Consider the following 23,327-nt stretch of genomic DNA (forward strand, 5'->3'; position numbering starts at 1 on the left):
TACCATATTTTTATATAAGCCTCTCATGGTTTAGATGTGTTTTCTTCCTGTGTCCCCTGTACCCAGCCCATGACTGGTGGGGACAGTACACACTCCAGGTGTGTGCACTGACTAAATGAGGCGCAAATCCATTAAGCAGTCTTTTTTAAGGACCTTCTGTGCCAGGCACTGTGTGAGGTGCTCGGGACACAGACGTGAGTGAGATTTGGTCACTGCACTGAGCTCACAGCCTGACAAGAGATGACAGACGTGGAAGCACTGAAGGGAGAGGTGTAGGAACAAGCGAGTTCAGGGCTCAGAGACTGCCCTGAGGAAGGAAACATGTGAGCTGGGTCTGCAGTGGTGAGTTGGAAAGCTAGAGAATATGGAGGTGACAGACAACAGGCAGCAAACACAGGTGGCGCAAGGGCATGGGAAGTGGACTGTTGTTGGAAAAGTGAAGAAAACGAAAGGGGGCAGCAGCAGGAGGGGGAGGGCGGTGAGCTGAGCAAGGGGGCCGGGGCCAGCTGTGAGGGTGCCACGGAGGGGTGGGGTCAGGTGGGTGATCCACAGTCAAGTTCATACACATGGAGACTTAGGTGAGGTGTCAGAAATGCTAAATGGCCACCTGAGGGATCATGCACCAGCTAGCTGCAGGTCACCCTGAGTAGGGATGTCTGAGGACCTTCCCCGAGTATCGCCAAGTGGACAGAGGCAGCGAGAGCATGGCTAGGGGCAGACTCTGGTTTGAATCCTGGCTCGGACCCTTAAAGAGTAGGGTCAAGACTGCGGGGAACGTGGAACCACCGCATGCTGTTGCTGGTGCTGCTTTGGGAAACAGTCTGGCAGTTCCTCAAATGGTTCAACAGAGTTACCACGTGACCTGGTCATTCCACTCCTAGGTCTCTGCCCAAGAGACATGAAACGGGTGTCTGCGCGGAAACCTACACACAAATGTTCACAAGAATAGCCCCGAACAGAGACGACCCAAATGTCTGACAAAAGGTGGATAAATAGGGTATGTCTATACAGTGGAATATGATCCAGCCATAAAAAAGGAACGAAACACTGTCACACACCATACCATGGACGAGCTCTGAAGAATCTTGCTGAGTGAAAGAAGCCAGACACAAAAAATCACATATTATATGATTCCACTTAAATGAAATATCCAGAATAGACAAAGCCACAGAGACAGAACACAGCGTGGTGGTTGCCAGGGGTGGGGCAGGAGTGGGGACAGGGAGGGAGGGAATGGGGCTTGTTTTTGGGGTGATGGAAATGCTCTTGAATTAGACAGCGGTGATGGTTGCACAACTTTGCAAATATAGTAAAAATCACCGAAAAGGGGTAAATTTTATGATATGTAAATTATATCTTAATTTAAATTATAAATAAGAAAAAGGGGGGGGAAGTCAAACTATTCAGCATCCCAGTGCCTCAGGTTCCTCACCAGTAAATAGGGACAATGACACGCCTTCCGCCTGAGACCATGGTGTACAGTAAGTCGGTTAATATACGTAAAGCACTCAGAACAATTTCTGACACATAGGAGGGCCATGTAACTGTCACCTAGTTTTGTTAAATGTATCTGACAATTTTGTAAAGTTAGTATCTTTTGCTTCTGATTGAAAAAGTATCACATACTCATTGTGAACAATTTCACACATTTAGACGTGCACAGGATAGATAATCTACCTAGACGCCCACATTGCTGCACCCTTTAATCCCCAAGTAATCATGGGTAAGTTTGGTGTGTAGGACTCAAGAATTTCTTTTATATATTCTAACCTATATAATTATAATTTTATGTGAAAAGTAGATAAATTATAGAAGTGTAATTTTATAGGAAAATGTGTTACGTCTTGGAGATATTTCCATGTTACTACACAGAGAGCTTACTTTTTCTTTTCTAAAAGCAGCATCATGTTTCAGTGTAGTGACAAGTCATTATTTAACTAATCCCCTATTAATGGACATCTGGATTGTTTCCAATTTTGGAAAATATTTTCAAGCAAGACATCCTTTCACTTATGTCTTGGCATACTGTGTGAGGACTTCTGTGGGCTACATTCCTAGACATCAGACAACATGATACAATTTAGCAAAGCTCTCCCAAAAGGACACCCCAGTTTCCACAACCCCCCAACAGCCAGTGAGTGCCCACCCACTTATACTTTGCCAACACTGTGCCCTGTCAATCATTTTTATTTTGCTAATCTGATTTCTGAAAAATGATGTCTTGTTTTCATTTGCATCTTTGATACACTAGTGAACGTCTGTTCATAGGTTTATTGGCCTGTTTCTGCCAACTGCCTTTCAAGTTCTAAATATTTTAAGTGCATTTTAAAATTGTTTTCGGTAAGTCCCGCCCCATGAAAAGGCAATTCCTTCCCAAGTAAGCTGTGGTTATGAGGCTTTGTTATTCCTACAACTTAAAAGATGCTTTATGCAAGGGGCTTTACTTTGGAGTGATGGAGATGTTCTGGAACTAGATACAGGTGTTGGTTGCATGACATTGTGAATGCATTAAATGCCACTAAGTTGTTGACTTTAAAATGGTTAGGTTTTTTTTAAGATTTTCTTTATTTGAGAGAGAGCACGAGAGGGGGGAGGGGCAGAGAGAGAAGGAGAGAGAGAATCTCAAGCAGACTCCCGCTGAGTGCAGAGAGCTGCACACAGGGTTCAATCCCACAACCCCAAGATCATGACCTGAACTGAAATCAAGAGTCAGACACCTAACTGACTGAGCCAACCAGGCACCCCTAAAATGGTTAGTTTTTATGTTTTACGTTACTGAATTTCACTTTGATAAATTATTTTTTTAAAAGATGCTTTATAGAAGAAATTTAAAAATAAAAATAAAAAGGGGTGCCTGGGTGGCTCAGTCAGTTGGGCATCTGCCTTTCGCTCAGGTCATAATCCCGGGGTCCTGGGATTGAGCCCCGCATTGGGCTCCCTGCTCAACAGGGAACCTGCCTCTTCCTCTCCTCCCTGTTCATGCTCTCTGTTGCTATCTCTGTCTCTCTCAAATAAATAAATAAATTAAAAAAATAAAATAAAATAAAAACAGGGGCGCCTGGGTGGCTCAGTTGGTTAAGCGACTGCCTTTGGCTCAGGTCATGATCCTGGAGTCCCAGGATCGAGTCCTGCATCGGGCTCCCTGCTCAGCAGGGGATCTGCTTCTCCCTCTGACCCTCCTCCCTCTCATGCTCTCTCTCTTTCTCTCAATAAATAAATAAAAATCTTAAAATAAAATAAAATAAAATAAAAACAAAAAGATGCCTTACACTAATTTCCAATTGTCAGGGGCAGAAACTCCAAATTATGTGGCCTGAAGTCCCTGCTTAGTAACTGTTAGTGGGAACTAGGAGCCTGGGGCCCTTCATCCCCAATCTACCTGCTCAGTGAACTCAGATTTACTCCGGACTTGCATATCTGTGGGATATTCAATATCCAAAAAGTTTGTATCCATTAAAGATGATGTATGAAGATTCTGAGATCTTCCTAAAATTTCTTTTGTACCTATTTCTTTCAAATGTCTCCTTCCTAGCGTTTTAATATTAAAAAAAAAAAATTGTGCTGGATTTCTCTCCTGTTCCTGCCACATGACATGGCATTTCTCAATCATTTTTCCTTGTACCCTTCTGCAAACAAATGTTTAAAAGAGAAGAAGATTATGATGATGATCTTGGGTGATCCTGGCCTTTGAGGACCTATCTTTCTGAGAAACATTTCATGACACCGGTCTTCCTCAAGCGTGGGGCCAGCTACTGTTGGCTTCGCACTTCCTTCTCTCAGGTGAGGTCACTAATGCATTCTCACCTGTTGCTCAGCCTCAGTGCCTCTGTTCTTTCCAGACATACCCACAAGGCAGCCAAACCACAGGAGGAGAGGGGATGCCCTCTAGGGCTGACTAGGTAGGAGCCACGGCCAGGGCTGCACCTGGGCCCAGTAGTGCCAAGTAGAGGGCAGAGCCAGAACTAGGCTCAAGGGTTAAGTCCCGCCCCATCCTGAGCAGCAAGTTCTGTCACCTCTCTGAACCTCAGTGGGATACTACTTGGTGGTGGGCGGGGGAGGGTGGGTTGTTGAAGATGAATGCAGAGCCCCGGTGCAAGGATGATGCACCATGATCTGTATCTATCACAAGGAGCAAACCCGGGGAGCCCCGGGCCTAGCAGCACAAGGGCCAGCCACAGACGTAGACCTATTTCAGGACAGAGGAGCTACTGCTCAGAGATGTGGAGCTTTGGATGCCCTGGGCTTGGTCTTCGGCCACTCTTCTATCTGCTTTTCCCTTCTGGAATCTTCTCTTGTCTCATGACTCCAAAGTACCATGTGCTCCTGACCTCAAATGTGGACCTCAGCCCAGCCTCTCCCACAAACTCCACTCCCCTACCAAGATGCAAATTCCATGGCGGCAGGAACACTGCCGTTGGCATCCCTACCTTCAGCACCTCGGACAGAACCTGGCTCAGGTAGAGGCTGGGTAAATACTGAGTGAACACGTGAATGCCATCAGGTAAACTTAAAAACTCCCTTAGGAGCTCAGAGTAAGAAAATCGCACAATTAGGGGCACCTGGTTGGCTCAGTCAGGCGAGCATGTGATTCTTGATATCGGGATTCAGTTTGAGCCCCACAATGGGCATAGACGTTACCTTAAAAAAATAATAAAATCTTTTTTAAAAAATCGCACAATTGGTAATTTTCAAGTGAATATATATGTTTTTTTATCCACGAGAGAAAGATGGGAGAGTTTATAAAGCATCAGCGACTTTGCGGGTTCCTTTCCTGGGTCTCGGGCACTGAGCTCTGGGTCCCTCATCTCTGTGCAGTGCTGGGCTCTGGATTTGCCTCCTGCCTCTGGCAACTTCCCAGCCACGTGACCCTGGGTGAGAATTATTCAACTCTTCTGTGCCTTGGTTTCCTCCCCTGCATAGTGAGTGGTAGTAAAGGTAGCCAAGCTGCTCTCAGGTCTGTAAGTTGGGACTTAAAAGAAGCCGGGGGCGGAGAAACTGATCTAGGTATCACATCAGCGGGAAGCTCCTCATGCTTACCTGCACATTTTGGTGGTAGAATTAAAAAGTTTCACTTTGTAGCCACTGTTGCAAATGAGCAGGAAGAGTTCCTTGGTGAGTGGTGGGTACCAGACCATACAGGTGGGATAGTTGCCCTGGTCGGTGCGGTGAATGTCCAGGACCTCCAGGTTGTCTCTGTAGCTCTTGAGAAGATTATATTCAATCTGCAGAGGAGGCCAGATAGACACACATGAGGACTAAGCCAAAGGAAGGCAGCCAACAGTCCTATTCTGGGAGAGACAGTATTGGTCCTCCTAAGGGAAGACTTGCCTAGACCCTCACTCCTCATAGGCTGCCATGATGGAGCATTCCTTCTGAGCAAAGACAATGAGCTAAGTGCTCTAAAAACATGACGCCACTTAACACTCCTGACTCCCCTGCCAAGTCATGCTGTTGTGCCCATTTTACAGATTAGAAAACAGATGTTCAGAGAGGTTCAGTGGCTTGCCAAGGTCACACAGCTAAGAAGTAGTAGGGTGAGAATTCAAATTTGGGTCCAAACAGACTCCAAAACCTGAACTCTCACAGTTGTGTTATATCGTCTCCCTTACCATTATCTTGGGAACTCCTTGAGGGTAGGAACTAATTCATATCTAAATCCCATCACTTAACAGTCATAAATCAGCAGCTTGCTGAATTTCATCCATAGGTAGGTTTTGGTGGCCAGCCCATAATGAATGGATGATTGGATGGCCATAATACAGGACAGAAGGGGATGGAAGAAAGAGAGGGAGCGAGGAACAAAGTTAAGATGGATAGATACAGATCTTTGACTCATGATGGGGTTACATTCCAATAAACCACTGTAAGTTGAAAATACCATAGATCAAAAATGCATTTAATACACCTAACCTACCAAACTCCATAGCCTAACCTGGCCCACCCTAAACATGCTCAGAACACGGACATGAGCCTACAGTTGGGTGAAATCACCCACCACGAAGCCTATTTTATAATAGAGTGTTGACTATCCCGTGTAATTTATTGAATTCTGTGCTGAGAGTGACAAACAGAAGGGCCATATGGGTGCAGGTGGCGGTCAGCCTCGTGGTTGCGTGGCTGACAGGGAACTGTGGCCGCTGCACAGCATCCAAGAGAGGATGGGACAAGACCCAAATTCAAAATGCCAAGTGCATTTTCTACTGAAAGGAGTATTGCTTTTGCACATCCTTGAGACCAAGTGTCGACTCAGAAAGGTTTATGCTACCTCATTGTACGTTCATTTTCTCCAACAAACACCCAGACGTTGGGCCCGGTTCTATGCCAGATGCCAGGGACACAACAAGAATGAAACACCCACTGTCCCGGTGGCAAGGTAAATGGACACTGAACAGCTCACCAAGAGCCTGTCTCTCCCGAGGCTCAGCAGTCTCGGCTCATTGCTGTCCAGATGAACCCCAAACAGGAGACTGCGGATGCTTTTGCGATGAGAACGAAGCCTTGCCAGATATTCCCAAACCCGGTGTCCATTTTTGACTACCACCATGTAAACAGCCACAGTAAAGTGTACATCCTGAATAGGAGCCAAAGAGCAGAAGTTATTCCTTTTTAAGTTTTGTAACTTAAAAATCATCACCATGTTTTTCATACTAATGTTGCCTTTAGAATATTTTATCCAAAAAGAAATTTTAGTCTATCTGAGCAAGTAAAAAAATCACACCCATTTTACAGATGAGAAAATTAAGGTTAAAAGTAGATAACCCACAAAGGTAAGGGGGGGGTAGAAAGCATCTACCTGACACCGTGGTCTTACGCTTCTTTCCAGTCCCCACCTCATTCTGTGTGGAAAACTGAAACCCTGACTCTTTTTGCCTTTGTCCTCCCTACTCTGTATCCAGCTACACAAAATGAAAAAGGTATGAGTTCTAAAAAGTATCACGGCTGAGAGTGAGCCGGGTGGGAGAGTGTGCGAGAGCAGCCGGAAGGGAAAGGGGTACCTGGGTCAGGAGCCGCAGGGGTGAGGAGGTTCAGCGGTGAGCCTGTAAAGGTGTGGAGCACACAGACCAGGGGAGGCGCCGGGCACAGAGGCGGGGGTGGGGGAGTAGTGGGGACGTGGGGAGCAGCAGGGACGTGGGAAGCAGCTGTGGCTCTTTCCCCTCGGCCAACATCAAGGCGAGATGAGCACACGGCAGACCAGGAGAGCTGGCAGGAAGGGAGAGGCTAAAGGTCTCAGAAAATCTTTACTGAGCTTAGGAGCCCTATTCACAGAGGGAAGGAACAGAATCCAAAACACCGGGGGAAGACGGTGCTTTGAGATAAATGTGAATGTCATCTTGTCAAAAATCAAAGGGAAAGATGAAAGAACAGATGCCAAGGAAGGGGTCCAGAAACCAACACACCAAAATGAGCGGTCAGGATGGCAGAATCCCAGTCTGCAAGTCCTGAGGCCTGGTCTCATTTCGAGCGAGAGTCCCTCCTCTCTTTACAGTGGCTTTGTGGAGATACATTTCCCACTGCACACAATTCACACCTTTAAAGTGTACGACCCCGTGGTTTTTAGCGTATTCACAGAGCTCACCACCACAATTTTAGAGCATTTTCATGACCCCAGAAAGAACCCCAAATCCACTAGCAGTCACTCCCCGTCCCCCCACTGCGCCCCCCTCCCCGCACCTCCACCAGCCCTCCCTCCCTTTTGGTCGTAAACAAGATTGCTAGATCACAGGACAGCACCCAGTGGAAACACTCACAGCAGTTGCCATGTACTGGGAGTCATGGGAGAAGCTGATATGAGTCACGTTGGTTCTGGAATATTTGAAAGGCTCTGGGATTTGGTTTTCTAGGGACATTGCATCAAGAATATAAACTGTCCCCTCAGTGAAGCCAGCCCCAAGAAGGGCTCCTGAAATCACAAGCCAGAGAACAATGCTCTAAAAAGGACTTCGTTCCTTCAGAAAACATCAACTCTCGGGCCAGACTCTGTTCTAGGTGCTGAGGAGACAGCAATGAACATGACAGGCCGGGACCCTGGCAGGAGAAATAAACGGAAAAGCATGAGGCTCTGGGGTGGGTGCTCAGACACTACTAGGCACGGAGTGCTGCAGGGTCCCGAGGGGCAGGTGTCTCATCTAGCTGGCTGTGGGGACAGCGGTCAAGGTAAACTTCCAAGGGCACAGCCATTGGGTCTGTTTTTTCTTGGAGCCCAAGATAGGCTGATAAAATGAAAATACCTTCAGGATTGTAGGTTAGACTCTGGACGCCAAGCCCCTTCTCAAAGACCCTGCTGAAAAGGTACTTTTTCTTTTCGTAATCCCACACTTTGATCATCCCACAGAAACTCCCAATGGCGATGAGGGGTTGGTATGGGTGGCAGGAGATGGCACAAATCGCATCCTTGGGCTCCACGAATAACTTCTCAAGTTTGGTCCCATCTGTCGTTAAGTGGTACACTGTTGCATCAGATGTTCCAATGATAAGATTCCTGTTTGCCAAGGAGAGACCCAACAGTATCAGTGTTTGCAGGGAATGGGGCACGTCAGCTATTCTGCTTCTAATTGCACAGGAAACGCCTCTGTCGTCTGTAATTTAGTGACATTATTAACCCAACATCTCCAAAAATACACTACCAATACCCAACAGCCTCCATTTGCAAGTGAAAAAGCCCACATTTCTACATGTAAATTGAGTCATTAAGTATGCAGATGGACAGTCAGTTGTACAATTAGCTAATCTGCACATGCAAATATTCATTTGTGTATGCAAATATGGAGTTTGGTGCAGACATACAGATGTGCCTGCAAACACTGCAAGGGTAATTAAGCAGACTCACAGATAATTCAGTCTTGAAACGTTATGGCTGTTAATTATCAAATGCCTTTAACCGCAGCGCTAGGACAAACTCGGCTTCGAGAAAAGACACCAAGCTGCAGCAAAGGACTCCAAACACAACAGAGATTAGAGCTCAGGGATAAGCCCTTTCCAGTTTCCAGTTGCTAAAGACTCTTGAAAGAAAATAATGCTTCATTTTAAAAAACGATTGGACAGTGACTCTAATCAGCTGTGGAGATCCATCCGAGAGCCCCATAAAGGCCCTCCGAGGAAATCCTGTTCTAGCTCATGTCCCGGGAACACGGTGAACATTCCACTGCGTGCCGACTAACAGAGAGGACATCAATCATTTGTTGGCCATTCAAATTCTAGATTCATTAACAACTTACCTTACAATAAAAAGGTCACCTTTTAAAGTGCAGTCTGGAGGATAGTTTGATTTTTCAGTGGGCGGAGCTGCTGGGGTCTTTGAAAACGACAGGGTCCTTATGGAGCTCAGTTGGAAGTTGCTGTACCAGTTAACAATGGACAGGGTGTGATCGTAGAACTTAATGTTGCCTCTAATATCACCTGTGACAATATAGCTGAAATGGAAAAAACATCGTTTGGTAACTAACAGTAGTAGGTACCAACTACTGAACAGCTAATTATATGTCAGGCTTGGACTCCAGGTGTTGTAAAAACTTCACTTAACACTGTCCTATGAGGCTGATTTTACTGTTGTTCCGCTTTACATCTGGGAAACTGAGGCTCAGAGAAGTTGCTCAAGGCCTGGGGTTGCCAGATTTAGCAAATAAAAATACAGGATGCCCCAGGAAATTTGAATTTCAGTTAAGCAATGAGTAATCTTTTAGTAGGAGTATGTCCCAAATATCGCACGGGACCGACTCACACGGGGCAAGGCTATGGGCCCGTGGCCAGTCTGTGCGGGGATCCAGGTGCACCTAACGCAGAGCACACACTCTCGCTCTCCTCTCCCTGCCCTCCCAGATCAGCCCCGTGCAGCGGCAGTGGGCGGTGTTGGCATTCTCTGCCAGGAGCCCACGGAGGACACCAGAGCCCATCTGCCCGCCCTCCGAAACCACACAGCCAGGCAGCGGCACGCAAGCAGCTTTACAGGAAAGCACTGCTCTCAGAGCCACGGCAAAACCCTGCCGAGTCTCACGGCCCAAGGCCGTGTCGCGTGACAAAATGTCTTTTATTTCCAGTCCTCGGATCCAACCCAAACGGGCTTTTTTTTTAAGCCTCTGACATAAGTGTAATCACGGGGGGATAGAGGGATGAATTTCCTCTTATAGATGCAAAGTGATTAAATGCAGTTTCCGATTAATAAGCAAGCCAGGTAGGCAGAGTAATTGGCTACAGCATCTTTCACTGCCCTCTGCTGGACAGAAGCGGCAAAACAGGCCAAGTGTTTTCAAGACCCTTCATGGGCTCCCTGGTCCTGGCTGGGTTTTATTTAACATGGAGAGAGGGGGAACCCAGGCCTTAGTCTTTACTGGGCCCTAACCCCCCCAACTAATTAAAGGTTGATTCATCATCAGCTGCAATTCTACTATTGTCTTTTCCACACCCCTGAGTGAGGACAATTTGCATTTCTCTTTGTAAAGCCATGCCAGGACCTCACTGCTTCCTGTATTAAAAGAAATGAAAAGGAAAGCAGGGCTTCTGGAAAGCAGATGGCACAGTGACTCCAACTACATGTGCATGGTCCCTGTCATTAGGCAGCGGGAACTTGGGAACTTCTCGAACATACTAATAAGGACTATTTCATCTAGAGCTCCCCTGTGCCAGACAAGGTACTATGAGTTTTACATGGCTTGCCTCACAAAATCCTCATAAAATCACTCTGCGAGAGAGTGTGGTCATGCCCATTTTGCAGATGGAAAAATGGAGGCTCAGCCAAGTTAAATCCCTTGCCCCGAGTCACTCAGCAAGGAAGGGATGTGAACCCTTTTCTGTCTGAGACTAAGGCTTTTAATGACCCTCTCTGAGCCCCCACAGCCTCTTGAGTCAGTAAACTTTATAAAGTTCTGTTGTATTTCATCTTTTCATAATGGGTGTTATTTTGTAATCAGAAAAAACAATATAGCTATTCACGTTATTTTCTTAAAATTAAAGTATGTAACATTTAGGGTGCAAAATAAGTCTAATTAGTGTGGAAGAAAAAAACAAGTTTCTTTTTGTTTCACCAACACAGAGGGATTTTTAAAAGTAATGCATGCCCATGATTAAAAGAAAAAAAGAAAGGCAAACCAATTAGTACAAATGAGACTACAAGAAGAGGTGCATCCATCCTGACCCTTGATCCTACTTCTCTGTTCTTTTCCTCAGAGGCAGCAAACATTCCCAGTTAATAATGAATTTCACCAGAAATATTCTATGCATATACAAAATATATGTATACATCCGAAAGGCTTTTAATATACTTTGGTAATCACTGATAGCTACTTTTTCATTAAGTTAATTACCTATCAACTGTAGTGAGCACAGTGATGCCCTCTTTCTGCAAATGAACCAATTTACAAGGTTTAATGTGAGGAGAGCCCACCAAGGCGGAGGCAGAGGATGGCGGGCGGTGTATGTCCCAGACAACCAGCTTCCCTTCCATTGTTGCTGAGAGTATTTGTGTTAAATTCAAATGAAAGACTGACTGGCTGAATTTTCCCACAAGCTTGTTGAATGTCTGCATTTCAAAAGACAGATTATAAGTTACAGTGGTAATAAATATAAAACAAAGCATTTGTCAATATGGCATATTTTATAATATTACATTGATTTACAGTAGGAAAAAGATACAATTAAAAAACCAATCACTAAGAAATCTCTCCCCCGTGGATTGCCGTGGTGCAGGCCATTCTGAACCTCTGAAGGTTTGCTAGGAGCAAGTGAAGGGTTGTGTACTGGGTTAATTAAACTGTTTGCTTAAAGCAAATGAAAAGGTGTTTAACCACTTGTTTATACCTGTTCAATTTCTCTTACTGAGGTTTCAGAGACTGATGAAACTAATGTCTATCATGAGCAAAAGCATGCTCCAGTTGTAAGATATCACAAAAATAATTATCCCAGTCTTGTAATTATAAACTTTTTTTCCCATAAACCATTTTCCCATCAGTAGAAATTAAGTACTACACACAGACATGCCCCTGACTCCTCAAGAAATTTGTGCTACATAAAATAAGGCACTAGGGCCATCTTTCTTAGGCAATGTCTTGGAGACCAAGTGTAGAAAGAACCCAGAGTGTGAATGGAGCCCCTCAGGGAGTGTTTAATGAATGAATAAATCAAAGAAACTCCTCCATTTGTCATGCAATACAGCAGGTTTGCTGCCCGGTTCTCTAACCACACAGAGAAGACCCTAAGGCTCACCTCTTCTGTCTTAAACGCAAGAGGGTTAGTAAAACAATAACTGGTCAAGTAAGGGCATCAGGTTCTTCCTAAGAGCTGTTCTGCTTCCATACAAGGCATTTTCATTTCAAGCTGAAGTCAGTCCTCGTTTGTGTGTTCTGTATTTGCAAATTCACCTACTCCCTAAAATTTATTTATGACCCAAAATCAACCCTCATGGCACTTTCATGATCGTTTGCAGACATGTGCACGTGCAGAGTGGCAAAAATTTGACTTTCCCTGTGCGCACATTCCTGCCGAGGTCGAGCGAGGACATGCTCTGCCTTCTTGTTTCAGCTCTCAGACTGTAAACAAGTATCCTTTTCAGGGTCTGTTTAGTGCCATGTTGTTCACGTTTTTGAGGTGCTTTCTGTTGATGATGGCAGTATTCAAACTAGCCGCAAATATGCTACTGAAATGCTGTCTAGCATTCCTAAGTGTGAGAAGGCCATGAAGTACCTTCCGGAGAATATACCTGAGTTAGATAAACTTCATTCAGGCATGCGTTCCAGAGCTATTGGCTGTGCATCAATGCTAATGAATCAACATTATGTATTAAACACAGTGTCTTCAAACAAAAACACACATAAAACAAGGTTATGTATTGATCTGTTGATGAAACTGTTCTGACCCGAGGCTGGCAGGAACCCAATCCTGTATTTCTCCTAGGAGCAATGATCTTGTATTCACTAACTGAGGTCTGCGGAGACTTTATGGAACGAAACTGCCAGGAATAAATGAGAATTGGCTTTATTGTTTGATAACTTTGATTTATGAGAAAGAGTTTGCAGACAGAATAATCTCTCTTTGTATTCATCCATCTCATCTTTTTTTTCTTTTTTTTGGCATGCCCTCTTAAAAATAAATTTCTGTAACTCGTACCAAGAGTGAAGAAAGGAAGCAGAAGAAACACCATAAGGTGCTCACTGAGGGCAGATTACATGGGTGTCAAATGCAGAAGTTGCTGCAGGAGACAGGACCCAAGGTCCACCTCAGATGCGACCGCTCCAGGCAAGCAGGCAAGATAAATGGTTTCCCCCAACACCTGCCTCACCGCCTTTCTACTGGCTCTGAAACATTAAATACCCAGATTGTGTTGTGTTACTCTGAAAGCTGGGTAGGCTAAAAAGGAGCCACTCGTGTTCAACTATTTATTACATCAGTCCAAAGTAACTTCCATTCTTTGTCATAAGCACACATAGGTTAGTAAAGCCATCACTTATTTGGATATTTTCTCAAGGTAGTCAACTTTCTTTTCCATATTTTATTTTGAACAATGGTTCCATTATTTTCAGCTGACAATTCAATATGGTAAAGGACCCAAGTAAAAATGTCAAATGATTTCCCAACGGTTTAATATCAAGACATACAAAGAGTAGCCCAAAGTGACTAAGCTTACACATACTTATTTACTCTCCACAAAATCTGACACATAAAAATGCAATAGGCATACTCACTTTTTCTGTTAAACGTGGGGCACTGTAAGCAAGTATATTTCCCTCTTCATACTGATAAGTACAGAAAAAATAATCACTACTACAAAAAGACCTAGTTTCCAAAAGAAAGAACTAATATAACCACAAGATCAAAACAAATGCATCTAAACAGGGTCAGAGGGCGCCTGGGTGGCTCAGTCGTTAAGCATCTGCCTTCAGCTCAGGTCATGATCCCAGGGTCCTGGGATCGAGTCCCACATCAGGCTCCCTCCTCGGCGGGAAGCCTGCTTCTCCCTCTCCCACTCCCCTTGCTTGTGTTCCTGCTCTCACTGTCTCTGTCTCTGTCAAATAAATAAATAAAATCTTTTAAAAAAATTAAAAAAAAATAATAAACAGGGTCAGAGCTTTGCAATCTCTACAGATAAGAGAATCTGCTGCCTCCAGGAACATCTGAAAACATTCTGAAAGAGGGGCACCTGGGTGGCTCAGTCGTTAAGCGTCTGCCTTCCACTCAGGTCATGATCCCGGGGTCCTGGGATCGAGCCCCACATCAAACCCCACATCAAACCCCGCATCAGGCTCCCTGCTCGGCGGGAAGCCTGCTTCTCCCTCTCCCACTCCCCCTGCTTGTGTTCCCTCTCTCGCTGTGTCTCTCTCTGTCAAATAAATAAATAAAATCTTAAAAAAAAAAAAACAACATTCTGAAAGAAAAGCAAGTACGTAAAAAAACGCCACAAATGACTGACTTTAAATGATAGTAAATGCAAATCTGATGGCCACATTTATAAGGCATTAAAGCTACAATAAGTACGGGAAGTAATGACCACCACTGAAAATTAGTGATTGAATCAGTGTTTTTGTTTTGCATTTTTTTTTTAAGATTTGATTTACTTATTTGAGAGAGAGAGAATGAGAGACAGAGAGCATGAGAGGGAGGAGGGTCAGAGGGAGAAGCAGACTCCCTGCCGAGCAGGGAGCCTGATGCGGGACTCGATCCCGGGACTCCAGGATCATGACCTGAGCCGAAGGCAGTCGCTTAACCAACTGAGCCATCCAGGCGCCCTGTTTTGCATTTTTAATTGAGGTAAAATTCACATAACATAAAATTAAACCATTAATCATTTTATTATTTTTAAAAGATTTTATTTTTTTTACATTTTTTAAAATTTAAATTCAAGTAATTATAAAGATTTTACTTTTAAGTATCTCTACACCCAACGTGGGGCCTGAACTCACAACTCCAAGATCAAGAGTCACATGGTCCGCCGACAGAGACAGCCAGGTGCCCCAACCATTAATCATTTTAAAGTGTACAATTCAGGGACATTTAGTACATTAATAATGCTGTGCAACCATCCCCTCTGTCTAGTTCCAGGGCATTTTCATCACCCCAAAAGGAAGCCCCCTCTCCATTAAGCTGTCATGTGTACCCCTCCCCCAGCCCCCGACAACCACCATTCTGCACTTCGTCTAATGGATCCTCCTATTCTGGACATTTCATATCAATGGAATCATACAGCATGTGGCTTGTCGTGCCTGGCTTCTTTCATTTACCATGATGTTTACGAGGTTCACCCACGTTGTAGTGGGTTGTCAGTGCCTTGTTCCTTTTTACGGCTCAATCATAGTTCATTGTATGGATGGACCACATTTTGTTTATGCATTCATTAGCTGGTGGACATTTGGTTTGCTTCTACCTTTTGGTTATTGCAAAGAATACTGCTGCTATGAACACTTGTATGTATGTATTTGTTTGAATGCCTGTTTTAAATTCTTTTGGATTTAGGAATTGCTGGGTCATATGGTAGTTTTATGTTTAACTCTGATTTTTTTTTAATCTCATGATTCTGCCCTGTGTCAATATATATATTACTGATCTGTTTGCTAATTCCTTTCTAAAAGGGGGTAAAAGCCAAGGTCCTGAAAAACCCTGTATTTTTTAAACCTGTTAAATACATTCAAATAAATATTTGCTTCATTATTTTAAAAAATTAAATGAAATTTAAATTATCTGCTTCTGATTTAATATACTAATTTCCAATGAGACTAAAATAAGTGCTATAATTAAATCAAACCATTTTAATACATATTTATTGCTTCCTAAGTAGATACTATATTGTTACATTACCAAAACATCTATACTCAGGGAATGAATATATACTTGTCCCTACATTTAAGACAAATCAAAATATTTCTACTTACCCACAAATAATATATTGCCTGTGTTTTACTATTGCTCACCAATTCTTTATTATTTGTTGGATTAAACGTAAGGTAGTTCTGAAATATAAAGTATGGAAATATATTACATTACAATAAATTTTCTGTTTCTCTCTGGCTAAGCTAAATGTTAAAAATAAATAATATTTTTATTATAATAAATAGCTGAGTAGGAATATAAAACAGAAAAAAAACACGGCAGGAGCGCCTGGGTGGCTCAGTCGTTAAGCGTCTGCCTTCGGCTCAGGTCATGGTCCCAGGGTCCTGGGATCAAGTCCCACATCGGGCTCCCTGCTCGGCGGGGAGCCTGCTTCTCCCTCTCCCACTCCCCCTGCTTGTGTTCCCTCTCTCGCTGTGTCTCTCTCTGTCAAAGAAATAAATAAAATCTTTTAAAAAAAAAAAGAAAAATACACGGCATTTTGTAAGCAACAGGAATATAATTTAAACACTGAGTGTTAAAATTACTGGTCTCAAATGTGTTCCCTTTCTTATTTAGTCTTTTTTTTTTTAAGATTTTTATTTATTTATTGAGAGAGAGAGGGAATGATAGAGAGAGAGCATGAGAGGGAGGAGGGTTCAGAGGGAGAAGCAGACTCCCTGCTGAGCAGGGAGCCCGATGCGGGACTCGATCCCGGGACTCCAGGATCATGACCTGAGCCGAAGGCAGTCGCTTAACCAACTGAGCCACCCAGGCGCCCCCTTATTTAGTCTTATTTATTATAATTCATCATCTGTAAATTGGAACAAGCAAAAGTAGCACAATATTCACTAATAGCCTTTACTCTGTGTCCTTTTTGGCAAAAACTGCTGCATACACATTTCTAAATTTGACAAGGCCACAAGGTAACTTGGAATGAATGCCAAATACCGGAAAGAGTTTCTGATTCTTGCCAACATGGTGAATAGCATGGGCTGCCTGGCTCCCTTCCCAAAAATCAACCCTGCAGTAACCCTGGAAGTGAGGAACTGCAAAATGCAGAAGCTAAACAACAGCAACAACAAAGTGGAGATCCCTGGGGAGACTCAGGTGCGTGTCCTGCCAGGGTATGTGGGTGGGACAGGGTGGCTGCAGCCTGACGTGAAGGGCTGCAGGGGGCAGCCCCAGGAGACAGATTCTAGAAACATGTCTTAAGTTCCATTTCTGCCACCTCTACCCCATCGTCTATTCCTTGCCTACTCCAGGAATGTAAAGGACCAGTGCCAGTGTCTGAGAAGTAATTTCAGGACAGCTCAAAGGCCTGGGGGGTGGGAAGGGGTGGGGAAGATCAGATGGAAGCAAGTGCATGGACAAGATCTCACGAAGGCTGGAAATCAGTCGCAAATCACTGCAATCTATGATTCAATTAATCAAAGTTAATCTCTGATTAACTTTGCCAGATGCCCAGCAAGAAGCAAAAGTAAGTCTTCCTCGGAGGAAGTTATCATCCTGAGCCTCAAATTATTCCTATACTTTTTAAAGTACGACATTGGGCATTCGATGAAAACATAACCAGGCATATGAAAGAGACATATCTAAATGACTGACAACTGAGGAGGGAAGCAATCATCTGCAGGAGATGCAGGTATAGTATTGACACACAGACTTGACAATAACTGTGGTCACGATGTGCAAGAAAGTAGAGGGCAAGATGGGTAATCTCAGCAAAGAACTCTATTTTTAAAAAGAATTAAATGGAAATTCTAGATCTGAAAAAAATTATTAAAAAAAACTCAAAATAGGATTTAATAGAAAATTAAATATAGCCAAAGAAATAATTAGTCAGTACGAAGGGAAGATAAATTATAGGAGAAAATATCCAGACTGAAGGATAAAGACACAAAAGAACAGAAAATATAGACATGACAATAAGAGACATATAGGACAAGATGGGTCTAATGTACGTATAATTGGAGCTCCAGAAGGTGAGGAAAGATTTTAAAAAGGTGATAAAAGTAATGTTTAAAGAAGCAGTGGTGGAGAATTTTGCAAAACTGAGGAAAAATAAGACATCCCAAGTTCAAAGAACCCCAAAAGATGTGTTTTGGGTATTTTTTTTTTAGATTTTAATTTTTATTTATTTATCCTTTTTTGTAAGTAATCTCTATGCCCAACGTGGGCCTCAAACTCATGACCCAAGATCAAGAGTTGCATGCTCCACTGACTCAGCCAGCCAGCACCTAGTTTTGGATTTTTTTTAAATCAACAAGATATCCATATACATAGAGTCATCAAAAACTGCTGACAACCAGCAGAAAATCTTAAAAGCAGCCAGAATGGAGCAGGAGGGGGAAGACACACAACTTCCAAAAGAGGGAACAATAAGATCGACAGCTGGGGTGCCTGGGAGGCTCAGTCGTTAAGCGTCTGCCTTCGGCTCAGGTCATGATCCCAGAGTCCTGGGATTGAGCCCCACATCAGGCTCCCCGCTCTGCGGGAGGTCTGCTTCTCCCTCTCCCACTCCCCCTGCTTGTGTTCCCTCTCTCTCTGTGTCTCTCTCTGTCAAATAAATAAATAAAATCTTAAAAAAAAAAAAAAAATTGACAGTTGACTTCTCAACAGAAATGGTGTTAAGTCTGAAGAAAATGGAATAACATCTTCAAAGTACTGAAATAAGAGAACTACCAACCTACAATCCTATAGTTAGGGAAAACAGCCTTCAAAAACATAGATAATTACCAAGAGAAATGAAAGCATATATCCCTACAAAGACTTGTGCATGAAATTTCATGCACCTTTGTTTTCAACAGCCACAAATAGGAAACAGTGCAAATGTCTTTTAACAGTGAATAAAGAAATTGTGACATATCCATTCAATGCATGGCTATTCAGCATTAACATTATAAAGGACACATAAAGAATAATAAGAAGGAATAAACTATTGCTCCATACATGGATGAATCTCAAAAATTAAACTGAATGAAAGAAGCCAGAGCCCTCCAGAAAAAGAGTCCATTCTGTAAAATTCTGTAAAAATCTAGGGTATGCAAACTAATAAACATTAATAAACAGGAGGGTAGATGTTGGGAGATGGGTGGAGGGGGAGTTGAGGTTTATTCCCATCACAATGGAAAGTCACTCAAAGACTTGCAGTAAGAGGAGCGCCTGGATGGCTCAGATGGCTAAGCGTCTGCCTTCGGCTCAGGTCATGATCCCAGGGTTGTGGGATCGAGTCCCACAGCGGGCTCCTGGCTCAGCAAGGAGCCTGCTTCTCCTTCTCCCTCTACCTCTCTCCCTGCTCAGGCTCTCTCCTCTCTCTCTCTCTCTCTGTATCTCTGTGTCTCAGATGAATAAATAAAATCTTAAAAAAAAAAAAAAAAAACTCGGGCACCTGGGTGGCTCAGTTGGTTAAGCAACTGCCTTCGGCTCAGGTCATGATCCTGGAGTCCCTGGATCAAGTCCCGCATCGGGCTCCCTGCTCGGCAGGGAGCCTGCTTCTCCCTCTGACCCTCCTCCCGCTCATGCTCTCTGTCTCTCATTCTCTCTGTCTCAAATAAATAAATAAAATCTTTAAAAAAAAAAAAAAAACTTGAAGTAAGAGAGTGATATAATCCGTTTTGCTTATTTAAGAATTATCACTCTGACTGCTGCAGGAAGACTGGTAGGATTGGGACAAGAGTGAACACAGATCAGCTGGGAGGATGTTGTAGTCATGCAGGGAGCTGTGGTGGCAGTAGAAACGGAGAGGGGAGGAAGGATTTTGGAATGCATCTTCAGAGTACACAGTACTTAAAAGACATAGGAATGGATGAGAACACCCAGGAAGAAGGTGTAGCAAGAAAAGGAGCTCCCACAACTCAACCCTGAGGCCTGCCAACAGTTAGAAGGTGTGCAATGAAAGAGGACAAGCGGGGTGCCCAGGTGGCTCAGTCATTAAGCATCTGCCTTCGGCTCAAGTCATGATCCCAGGGTCCCGGGACTGAGCCCCACATTGGGCTCCCTGCTCAGTGGGGAGCCTGCTTCTCCCTCTGCTGCTTCCCCTACTTGTGCTCTCCCTCTGTCAAATAAATAAATAAAATCTTTTAAAAAAGAAAGAAAGAAAGAAAGAAAGAAAGAAAGAAAGAAAGAAAGAAAGAAAGAAAGAAAGAAAGAGGACAAGCCCACAAAGGAGCCCAGGAAAGGTCAGTGAGCCAGCAGGAAAGGTGTCTTGAACCCCCACTGGGAGGGGTGCTACTGAGGATTTAATAGTGCTCATTGACTTGGAAACACCACCGACCAACCGTGATAAACACAGATTTGGTAGAGCCATGGGTGGGTGGAAGACAGATCAAAAGAACCAAAATGTTCATCATCAGTAGGATAAATGAGCTGTATTATACTCAAACAAGGAGAGACTCTATAGCAGTGAAAATTAATGAATTATAGCTCAATAATCAACATGGATGAATCTCAGAAACAACGGGGAGAAAATGAAGCAATTATGACTCCAAATATGTAACAAACAAAACAGGTAAAACAGAACAGGGTAGTACTGATGGAGGGGTGCCTGGCTGCTCAGTCAGTAGAGTGTGCAGGTCTTGAATTCCAGCCCTATGTTGGGTATGGAGCCTACTTAAAAAAAGGTGGGGGTGGCGCCTGGGTGGCTCAGTTGGTTAAGTATTCAACTCTTGATTTGGGCTCAGGTCATGATCTCAGAGTCCTGAGATCAAGCCCCATGTTGGGCTCTGCATGCAGTGTGGAGTCTGCTTGAGATTCTCTCTCTCCCTCTTTCTGCCCCTCCCGGGTCATGCACACACACACACACACACACACACTCGCGCGCGCACGCGCTCAAAAAAAAAAAAAAAAAGAGTACTGAGGGATACATACATTGCTAGAGAAAAGTATAAAGGAAAGCAAGAGAATATGTAACACAAAATCTGGGACACTGGTTAACTGTAGAAAGCAAGGTTGGGGATGAGATTGGGGAAGGAGGACAAAGGGACTTCTAGGGTTTGGGTGATGCTCTTTCTTGACCTGGCAGTAAACACACAGGTACATTCTGTTTTGTTCCTTAAAATGTACACATTTTACATGTATGCCTTATTAAGCAATGAAAATACAAAGAGATCAAATATTTTGTGCACAAAAGAGCAAGAGATGATGAAGTAAGGAAGTGGGTATAGACAGCTCTTCAGAGATGTGTTACTATGAAGAGGCGCAGAGAGCAAGAACTGGAAGGAGATGTGCCGTCAATGGCGTTCTCCAAAAATGGGTGACACGAAAGCATGTGCATCTGCAGAGGGGATAACCATCCAGTAGAGGGAGAGCTGATCACTGCGGGAGAGGACCTTGAGCACGTGAGAGGGATGGCATCTCGTGCCCTGGCCTCTCCAACACTTAGAGGGGCAAGACATGGTGGTGAGGTTGAAAGCAGGCTGTAGGCCTGGGAGTGAGAACAGGCCAGTGTTTGTATCCAATGGCCTCCATTCTCTCAACGCAAAATGAGAGAGGTCATCAGCCGAGAGTAAGAGGAAGGGCTGGGGAGCTCGGAGGAGGTGAGACAGTTGTCTCTAGAAACGAAACAGCCAGCCTATTAGAAAGCCAGGCCATGCTGAGCGCTCACTCGCCCTTTGTGACTCAAGGCCAAATCGAGGGATTCGGTTCAGCTGGGTGGGCAGGAGCGCAGGCAGGCTGATGGCAGAGCCCTTCCAGACTTGGAGCCTTGCACTGCTGTCCAACAGCATGTTCCGTCGTGACGGAGACGTTCGCTCATCTGTTCAGTCAAACATGGCGGCCACTAGGGTGGCTGGTGAGTACTTGAAATGTAGTGATGTTGAGGAAATGAATTTGTAGTTTTATCTCACTTTAATTGATTTAAATCTAAGTAGCCACATGTATTCTGCAAAGTTTCATGACACAAAATCACATAAAAATGAGTTGAGTTTCTATATACTAGCAATGAACAATCCAAGAAGGAAATTAAGAACACGAATCCACTTATGATAGCATAAAAATACCTAGGAATAAATCTTAGGTGAAAGATTTGTACACTGCAAGCTACCCTGCTGAAGGAAATTCATGAAGACATAAGTAAATGGAAAGACGGCCTGTGCCCGGGCATTAAGAGGACAACAACTACCCAAAGCAACCCGTAGATTCAATGCAATCTCTAGCAAAATCCCAGAGGGGCTTTTTGCAGCAATAGAAAAACTCACTATGGCTGGTGGCTACTGTATCAGCTCAGCTTACAAAAGCTGTGAGGAGGGTGCCTGGGTGGCTCAGTTGGTTAAGCGACTGCCTTCGGCTCAGGTCATGATCCTGGAGTCCCGGGATCGAGTCCCACATCGGGCTCCCTGCTCAGCAGGGGGTCTGCTTCTCCCTCTGCCCTCTTCCCTCTTGTGCTCTCTGTCTCTCATTCTCTCTCTCTCAAATAAATAAATAAAATCTTTAAAAAAACCAAAAAACAAAAGCTGTGAGGAAATTTTTTCAGAGACCTAGACCTCTGACTGGGTTCTAGGTCCAGCATCCAGGTATGTACTTTCCACAGTGTCTGGCGCATAGTAGGTACTCAGCAAGCGTAGGATGAAGGATGGAAGGATGAGTAAGACGATGCAGAACAGCAGAGTCAACTTTGTGGGTGTCCTTGGGAAGTCACTTCAAGCAAATTGAGACTAATAATTTCTGGATATTATGAGTAGTGAAGGGCATGCTTCTAGAATAGAAAAGGCTGCTGGACCATGACTTTAGACAAATTATCTAGTAATTAATAGTAGCATTCCACAGATGTTACTAAATAACTCCTTCTCAGCATGTTTGCATGGATTGCTTGAGATACCTTATGTAAAGAACTTAGCAGCATCTGGCATATAACAAATGCTTAAAAAAATGTTGCTAACTATCATCAAGATTAAAATGAGATCAAGGATATGAAAGTGGTTTTTTACAAACTCTAGTGTACCATAACCAAACTCCAGCAAAACCAAAAGTAGGCTTGGACCTGGGTTCAGTGTAACTGTAGACAGATCTTTACAGACTCATCAGGAGCTCACCTGAACACCATACTCTTTAGGAAGGTTGAGCGTACACGCTGGCGTTTCCACTGCTAAAGTCCACCTCCAGATGCAAACTTTCTGTGAGTGACAGCAGATAGAGGAGAATGAGAAGGTTCCTGAAGGCTGCTGAAGTACCCTACACCTCTCGTGCTAACCCTGTAACTTTGGCTCACGGAGCACGGCACCGTGAGCTAAGCCCCAGGGAGAGAGCCCCCGACAAGGGGCCATGGGGTCCGGTCGTTCCCTGAGAGCATCACAGATGCCACGTGGCCTGAGCAGAGCTGCTCACCAGGACACACTCGACAGGCTGGCCAGCCCGCTGAGGCGGACTCCAAGGGCCCCATACCTGGATTTCAGCATCCGAGATGGTTGCCAGATACTTGGCGTCCCGGGTGATGGCTATGGCCCCGATGCCGTTGCCGTCTGCGCAGCTGTCAAATATCGTGTGCACAGGAATGCTGCAGAACAGGGCAGGGGGACACCCATTGTGGGGGTCTGCCTTGCTTC

General features: G+C 44.2%; 1 protein-coding gene across 1 annotated transcript in view; it reads right to left on the minus strand.

Moving 5' to 3' along the window:
• Positions 1 to 23,327, minus strand: part of CFAP251 (cilia and flagella associated protein 251) — a 70,114-nt gene that overhangs the window by 31,083 nt on the left and 15,704 nt on the right. The window contains exons 7-16 of the mRNA XM_045887719.3: positions 23,167 to 23,278; positions 22,818 to 22,898; positions 15,852 to 15,929; positions 13,671 to 13,721; positions 11,298 to 11,512; positions 9,216 to 9,410; positions 8,229 to 8,479; positions 7,749 to 7,900; positions 6,398 to 6,571; positions 5,038 to 5,222 (exon numbers count right to left, since the gene is read on the minus strand). Of these exons, the coding sequence (XP_045743675.2) occupies positions 5,038 to 5,222; positions 6,398 to 6,571; positions 7,749 to 7,900; positions 8,229 to 8,479; positions 9,216 to 9,410; positions 11,298 to 11,512; positions 13,671 to 13,721; positions 15,852 to 15,929; positions 22,818 to 22,898; positions 23,167 to 23,278 (1,494 nt within the window). The remainder of the gene's footprint in view (positions 1 to 5,037; positions 5,223 to 6,397; positions 6,572 to 7,748; positions 7,901 to 8,228; positions 8,480 to 9,215; positions 9,411 to 11,297; positions 11,513 to 13,670; positions 13,722 to 15,851; positions 15,930 to 22,817; positions 22,899 to 23,166; positions 23,279 to 23,327) is intronic.

Source organism: Mirounga angustirostris, unplaced genomic scaffold, assembly GCF_029215605.1.
Source record: "Mirounga angustirostris isolate CCGP_5_RB_7025 unplaced genomic scaffold, mMirAng1.0.hap1 SCAF_14, whole genome shotgun sequence".
Classification (NCBI taxonomy): domain Eukaryota; kingdom Metazoa; phylum Chordata; class Mammalia; order Carnivora; family Phocidae; genus Mirounga; species Mirounga angustirostris.